This window comes from Marmota marmota, unplaced genomic scaffold (assembly GCF_001458135.2).
Source record: "Marmota marmota marmota unplaced genomic scaffold, marMar, whole genome shotgun sequence".
Taxonomy (NCBI): Eukaryota; Metazoa; Chordata; class Mammalia; order Rodentia; family Sciuridae; genus Marmota; species Marmota marmota.
The window spans coordinates 8,918,945-8,927,393 of record NW_026000196.1 but is presented as its reverse complement, the minus strand read 5'-3'; the positions used below and the strand labels follow the sequence as shown (position 1 = coordinate 8,927,393).

Here is an 8,449-nt window from a genome sequence, read left to right as displayed (position 1 = left end):
AGAAGAGTTTGTTTGATGAACATAGCTCCACCATTGTTTGGGGCGTATATATTTATGATTGTTATGTCTTGTTGGTGTATGGTTCCCTTGAGCAGTATGTAATGTCCTTCTTTATCCCTTTTGATTAACTTTGGCGTGAAGTCTATTTTATTTGATATGAGTATGGACACTCCTGCTTGTTTCCGAGGTCCATATGAGTGATATGATTTTTCCCAACCTTTCACCTTCAGCCCATGTATGTCTTTTCCTTTCACATGCGTCTCCTGTAGGCAGCATATTGTTGGATCTTTTTTTTTTTTTTTTTTTTTTTGATCCATTCTACTAGCCTGTGTCTCTTGATTGGTGAGTTTAAGCCATTAATATTTAGGGTTACTATTGAGATATAGTTTGTACTTCCAGCCATATTTGTTTATTTATGTTACTTAACATGATTTGTTTTTCCTCTTTGATTATTTTTTCCTTTATGTACTACCTCCCGCTGTTGGTTTTCATTGTTATTTTTCATTTCCTCTTTCTGTAATGTTTTGCTGAGGATGTTTTGAAGAGCTGGTTTTTTAGCTGCAAATTCTTTTAACTTTTGCTTATCATGGAAGGTTTTCATTTCATCTTCCATCCTGAAGCTTAATTTCACTGGATACACGATTCTTGGTTGGAGCCCATTTTCTTTCAGCGTTTGAAATATGTTGTTCCAGGGTCTTCTAGCTTTCAGAGTCTGTGTTGAAAGATCAGCTGTTATCCTGATTGGTTTACCCCTAAATGTAATCTGCTTCCTTTCTCTTGTAGCTTTTAAAATTCTCTCCTTATTCTGTATTTTGGGCATCTTCATTATAATGTGTCTTGTTGTGAATCTTTTATGATTTTGCACATTCGGCGTACTGTATGCTTCTAGGATTTGGGATTCTGTTTCATTCTTCAAGTCTGGGAAGTTTTCTCATATTATTTCATTGACCAGATTGCTCATTCTTTTGGTTTGGACCTCTATACCTTCCTGTATCCCAAGAATTCTTAAATTTAGTCTCTTTATGTTATCCCATATTTCTTGGATGTTCTGCTCATGGTTTCTTAACAGTCTCGCTGAGCTGTCTATGTTCTTTTCAAGTTGAAATATTTTGTCTTCATTGTCATCATTCTATCATCTAAGTGTTCTACTCTGCTGGTAATACTCTCATTTGAGTTTTTAATTTGGTTTTTTGCTTCCTGAATTTCCAGGATTTCTGGTTTTTTTTTTTTTTAAATAACCTCTGTCTCCCTGTATAGTTGATGTTTTGCTTCTTGGATTTGTTTATATAATTCATTGTCGAAGTGATCTTTCATTGTCTGATTTTGCTGTCTAATGTCTTCCTTGAGACTCCAGATCATCTGAAGCATGTATATCCTGAATTCTTTATCTGACATTCAATCTGCTGCAGATATTACCTCTTTTAAAGTTGAGTTGAACTGCATTGCTGTGGTCCTTTCTTTCCTTGTCTTTTCATACTGCTCACGTTTCTTTCTGCTTTGTGAAACTGTTGTGTTATTGATTTTCCCCCTCTATATTTATATTTCTCTTGTGTAGTTGCAAAGTCTCCCTTTTGTGGAGAAAGACAATGTTAACAGTTCCCAATATCAATAGTACATCATCTAAGCACACGTTTTCCTTATTACTACATTTATAGCTAGACTGTATGTCTACAAATGTTGGTTTCGATTATCATTTACAAATATAGTCATTAGTTTCATGAAAGGCATACCGTCTCTGGGAGCATGAAGAAAACTGAATTTCAGGTGTAGGATGTTATAATTAGGGGGAATGGAGTGAGGGTATGGGGTTAATCTAACTTAGTAACTTTGGAGAGCTCTAACCAATCGATGGGTAATTTATGGAAGAATGTATAGATTCAAACTCCTATCTGTATTTATAAGATTACCCTACTTATAAATAGTAAAATTTAGGGGGTTGCAAGTGGGATAGAGGGAGTAAGAAGGAGAAAAACATATATCAAGGAAAGAGAGAGAAAAAAGAGAGCGGGAAAAAGAAAATAAGAGAAAAAAGAAAAGAAATAAAAGGAGGGGAGGGAGGTGGGGCATATGCAATTCCTCTATATTATATATTCTGGTGGTTTAGTTATTAAAGACCTTTTCCATGCACAATTCTTGGTTTCACATATGTTGAGGTTGTGAGGACCAGAGGGGGAAGGGTAGAGAAGACTGGATGAATGGATGAAAAGAGAGAGAGAAGAGAAAAAAAGAAAAAAGAAAAAGAAAAAAAAGTCTCTCAGAACTCTGTTTTCTTTTCTTCCAGTAGGTGGTGTTGTCTATTCCTAGCTTGAGTCTCTGCGTTCAGGGTGGTGTTGGTAGTCAGTGTGAGAGGACTTGAGCTTCCACCTGTGGACTCTCTACTCTTATTCTCTGATGTAAACCAGGTGCCTGATCCGCTGCAGAACCGAGCTGGTAGCCACGCCCACCGGTTTATGGGTTTTAAGGGTTGGTTGGATTTTCCAAGATGAGTTCCATCAGTTTTTCTCATAAGGTGTTTGATGAGGTGGGGGGTGTTGGGGAGACCTTATGTTTGTCCAGAGCTCGGTCAGGTGACCACACAGGTGGGCGGCTGGGCCCCTCCTCCAGTTGGGGTGGTCTGTCTACCGCACAGGCGGGAGGCTGGGCTCCTCCTCCATTGTTTTCAGTTTTTAATGCTACAATACCTAAAGTTGCTGCAAACATTCTTATGCATAGAGCTTTGCCAGCTTTTTTTTAGTGGACTTAGTAAAGGTTTTTATACAGGTTTAATTCAGAGCAGGAGATATATTTATTTAAATGTTACCATGTTTCAAATTGCAAGATTCATCCCTGCTGTGCTTTTCTCTATAATACTTGCTATCTTCTAGGTGACTTACTTGTCTTGATTGCCCTTTTCTCCCTTGTTGAATATATAAGCTCTCAACAGAAGAGGGATGTTGGTTTTGTTTCACCAGCACCTTGAATAGTGCCCGGCAAATAAATACTTGCTGAATGAATTAATAGTGGGATTTACTCAGACCTGTAGGATAAGATGGGTTTTGATGAATGTCAGTAGCAACAGACATTCATGGAAGCCAGTGAGAAAATAATTGCAGTGACAGGTCTTTAGCGGAACTGAGAAGCAACAACAGTCCATAGGGACAACGAAATGAGAGATTGAAAAGTTGGTACCTGGAGGTAACTTGACAACCAAAGCACCTTCCTCTGGAAGGTCAGGATGGGAGAGGTAGAATGTAAATAACTTGTGGTCAGAGACAGGGACTTCCCAAGGTTTAAAGAATAGAAATGGAACAATTTAAGAATTAAACAACTCAGCTTGAAAATTGAGTTTACAGAGAAATTGTCTCTTTCTCATTTGGTGTAACTGATTTTTTTTTTTTTTTTTTGAGCCATTCCATTGAACTTTTAAGGGTCTAACTTATCGGTAGGTACTTTTTATTAGAGGTCGTTTTACCCAAAGTAGAGTAGCTTGACAAATTCATAAATATATAAAATACATAAATAAATGCATAAAACATTTAGCACAGTATATGCCAGTCTTATTTTAAGCAACTATTAGGTACCCTGTTTTGGGAGATATGAGAACTAGGCCTAGGGGTGCCTTACATTCCCAGCCCTTTCTTATGTTTTATTTAGAGACAGGGTCTCCTGTGTTGCATAGGACCCTGCTAAATTGCTGAGGCTGGCTATGAACTCTCACTCTTCTTCTGCCTCAGCCTCCAGAGCTGCTGGAATTACAGGCATGCGCCACTGCACCTGGTTTAGGTAGTCATTCTTCAGTATGGAAATTGCAATAGTGTTCTTTGCAATAGCCTTCATTGTTACCCTGAAGTGCATGCTTTTATACTTTTTTAAAAGGCATTTCACTCCACCACACTCTTAAAATATCATTTGTTCTCAAGTTGAGTTATTAATGACAGGTATGATTTATGAGGTAAAAAAGTTTCTGGAGAGACAATTGAATTATTTGTGTCTCTCTCTTGATTTTTTAGTTTCTTTCATTTCAAAACATGACTTTGATGTCATATATAACCTTTCTCTTCCCCCATAATCTCTTAAGATACTTTACCAATGTACTGTTTGCTTAGGTGAAATATAATATGAGGAACCCAAAACACCAGTGTTATAAGAAAAGAAAAAAATAAAGAACATTTCAGATAAGGAGGGAAGGATTAATAGCATAATCTTATTGTTGTACCTAATATTTGAGCTACTAGGTATCTACTCAGAATGATGTTTGAGAACTGTTTTCAGTATTTTTAAAGCTTTAAGAAGAAATAGGATTTTCTGATAAATACAGAAAAGAAGATGAACAAGGAAGGAAGGCATACTAGGAACTATTTTTAAGTGAATGAAAGCAGAAGGAGTAATAGGCAACATCATTTTTTTATTTTTCCATGCCAAATAGTAAAGACATAGTTCTTTGTATTCTAATTCTTGAAAATCCCTTCGTGTGCATTATGTAATGCAGACCCAAAGAAATTAAGAGACTAACATCATGTAGCTAGGAAATAACAGCCCTGTCGTTTGAATTCAGAAATCTCCAACTCTGTCATTACACCTTATATCAAACTAACAAGAATGGACAGTGACACCAAGGATCAGAACTTTAGAAATTTTTATACTTCTGTTGAACACTGAAAAGGCTGCATAACACTTGAAATGTGTGCCAAAATACTGTAATTGGGAATATGAGGTTGTATGGTGTACCATTGTCTGCTTTCATTGCTGGTTTATCTTGTGCCCTGAAATTCCTTCATCTGCTGTGAAAAACACAATAGACATTTTGGTTTGTGTTTCATGCAAGCATTATGAGTGTGTCTTATAGAAGCAAGGGTAGAATTAGAGGTACTGTGGCCCTTACAAAACAAATTCACTTGCCTTGATCCAAACAACTGACTTTTAATAGTGGAACTATATAGAGACTTCATGCTTTGAGGCCCATGCCAGAAAGCTTTGTTATATGCCTGTACCCTTGTCAATTTTATTTGTATATATGTTTGTAATGAAATCAGCACAGTTTTTTGTTTATTGTTGTTTATTTTTAGTGGTGCTGTGAATTGAACCCAGGGCCTTATACATACTAGGCAAGCAATCTATCAATGAGCTACACCCCAGCCCTGTTTCTTCTTTAAATTAAAAATAAATTAATGATTCAAAACAGAATCTTATAATTATATTAATAAGGATAATATAAGGCATTTTATAGTTTTCTCTGTGGAATTGACTTCAAGAAGTTTGAGGGTGTTTCCTCCACTCATTACAAATGTTAAAGTACCATTAAAGGGGTTGTAGCAACTGGGTATTTCTTCCCATATAATCTGTAATTAGTGTAAGGTATAATCTGTTAAACAGCAATTTTTAATAAATCTTGCTACTATTGGAAACCAGGCTAAAGCCATCTTTCTTAACACATTATTTGGTTGTTAGCATAATATCAGCTATTTTAAGATCCTACACTTCTCTTTATCTTAATCAAAAGAATGTCTTTAGGGAGGAATCCTGTGGTTTCCATTTGCCCAATTTGTAATCTCTTATGAGGAGGATAGAGAAATTTGTTATATTCCTGTATTATTGGGGAGCTATATAAACCAAAAATTTGCTATAGAGCCTTAATAGCAGTCAGGTTAGAAATATGATGTGATATTTGCTGGGTTAAACCTACACATTGGGAGATTGTGTTTATATATTAACCAGAGTTTACTTGCTTGCAGGGAGAATGCTAGAGAGCCAGACTCCTGGAGCAGTTTATCCTATGAAATCCCTTATGGAGATTGTTCTGTGAGGCATCATCGAGAATTGGACATCTATACATTGACCTCTGAGTCTGAATCACATCATGAACCTCCGTTTCCTGGAGACACTTGCTCTGGACATATTTTTAAACTTATGAATATCCAACAGCAACTGATGGTAAGGAAGAAAGTTTTCATTTGCAGGTTTATGTATGCTCCTGTGTGTGTCCCTCTCTATCCCAGTGAAGCTTGCTGTTAAAACATAAAATGCCTCCACCAAGGCCATGAAACCTGTAAAGCAACGTTCATGGTATTAGATGATATCACTTAAGATACAGAATTAGCATTAGTTTTGTAGTAGTAGGGGGCTGAGTGTTTTAAATTGACTTTTGCCAGATTTATAAACACACATTGTAGATGTAGAAGTAAGAAACAACTAGAACTAAATTTTCCTGGCATAAAAGGAAATTTGTCTGTGTTTGGTTTAATTTTGTAGAACTAAGTGAGGGAAAAGAGTTTCTGAGATTGTTGCTAAAGAACAAGAACCCAGTTTGCTCATCAATGAAACCTTTTCCCAGCTATTTTAGTGAGTGATTATAGTGTTGCTATATTTAAATTGATAGTTACATGGTTAAAAAGATCACTAAAAAAAATTTAAAATTTTATAATCCATTCAGTCCTTCAAGATAAAGTTGTTACCAGACATAAAAACATTACAGACTCCCTGGTAGCATTTATTATGAGCAGTATAGACGTCATATGGGTACATTTCTCTTGACCACAACATCTGAAAGGCTAAGTTTAATTTTCCATGTTGTTTATTTCAGAGCTGATTGGATTTGGATACAGTTTGTTAATAATTTCATTTAAGGTCATTTAGGTTCAGTTCAATGGCAGAGGCTTCTTTGAGAGCAGACATGATTTCTGAGACCAGCAGGCCAAAAGATTCCATAGTAGGGTTGTATAATGTGCCTGCCTCTGTCTTTTTGAATTGTTTGTTCCAAAGCAGTCATTTTATTTTCCTTTGAAGAGACTACTAGAAAATAAGTTTTTTCCCCCTTAGAACTCTTCTTACTAGGTGAATGATTGTCCACTTGAAAATAGCAATTAATAGATGTCAAAGCTACCAGAAAGGTATGGTTGGCAGAAAATATGAGCAGTTAAAACTGTGGAGGATGCATGTATTAGGAGCTTCCAAAATTCTTCAGGTAACATTACTTATTTCTGCAGATCTCTGTTTTGTAATGTTCATTAAATGTTGTGACCTGCTTTCATAGTTTTTAGGAGACTGTTGCTTTCAGTATGAATGGTATCAAGTTAATTTTGAATACTCTTAAGTGTAGCCTGCAAGCCTTTAGTGAAAATCCTTTTTTTTTTTCTTTTGTGGTATTCTCTAATAGAGATACTTTAATGAGGATGACACATTTTACTCTTTTATATGTAAATTTTTACAGTAGACTCAGGAATTAGGAAGAGTCTCATGATATAGTGTGCAGCATATTTACTGAATGACTAGATGATTGAGAGGACAGATGACAATAGGTATGCATGAGATCATTGTAGTTGTTCGAATAATAACAAATAATAACAAATCACATATTTTAAAATAATTTTAATGTATCATGCAAATAGTATTCCTATAACAATTGCTGAAGTCAGGATATAAACTTACTAAAGACTCCTGTGTAATTTTTTCCCCTCCATTTTTCCTAAGACTTGTGTATATACGCATGGGAATTTTACATAATTATAACAGATTAAGTATATAATTTTTTCCCCACATTGTATTATAAATGTTATTTTCTGATTATACTATGGTCTTTATAGTTAACATTTATATAATAGCATAGTATTCCTTCCATCAGGTTGATGAACCATGATTGTCTTAACCATTCCCTTGTGGCTTCTATTGCTTATATTAAAAAAAATACTTTAAAGTTGCAAAAAATATTTTTTAGATTACTTGTAATATCTCAAGTCCCAGTACCCTCTGAGAGTAATTAAGTTAGACATTAGTGCTGTATGTTCTCATATAAGTCAGTATTGACATCAAAATGTCAAAGAATACCTACCATGCCACTTTTTTGTTTTTTTCCTGGAATTTGAACCCAGGGCCCCATGCATGCTAGGCAGTCGTTCTTCCCCTGAGCTATATCCTCAGTCATGTCACTGCTCTTGAAATTATGAACCAATATGTAAAAAAGTTAAACTAGATTGGTTGGGCTTTTTTGGGAGATTAAAGGATTCTTTGTAACTCATCAGGGAGTGTTTAGGATACATAGGCATCTGATTGCATCTTGTGTTGTGGTTAAAAACAGTTTATGAAACTGGTTAGGATTTATTTATACTTGAATATGAGACAGGATTAAAGTAGACACTTCCCCTTTAATGAATATATTAAAAAGCATACTTTGAAGGTGCTCACAGTGCTTTTTAAAACTCTTTTATTTGTTCTAATTAGTTATATATAACAGTAGAATGCATTTTGACACATTGTACACAAATGGAGCACAAATTCTCATTCCTCTGGCTATACATGTACTGATGCAGAAGTCACGCCAGTAGTATAGGCCAGTAGTATAGTCATGCGTGTATATAGGGTAATAATGTCTGTCTCTTTCCACCATCTGTCCCACCCTTATACCCCTCCCTTTTCCTCCCTCACTCCCCTCTGCCCAATCCAAAGTTCCTTCATTCTTTTCTTACCCCCCCCCCCC

At 35.7% G+C, this 8,449-nt stretch overlaps 1 protein-coding gene across 12 annotated transcripts in view; it reads left to right on the top strand.

The window, feature by feature from the left end:
- Nucleotides 1-8,449, top strand: part of Akap13 (A-kinase anchoring protein 13) — a 320,766-nt gene that overhangs the window by 151,980 nt on the left and 160,337 nt on the right. For all 12 annotated transcript variants that reach the window (XM_048790293.1, XM_048790302.1, XM_048790300.1 and 9 more), the window contains one exon: nt 5,712-5,910. In XM_048790293.1, the coding sequence (XP_048646250.1) occupies nt 5,712-5,910 (199 nt within the window). The remainder of the gene's footprint in view (nt 1-5,711; nt 5,911-8,449) is intronic.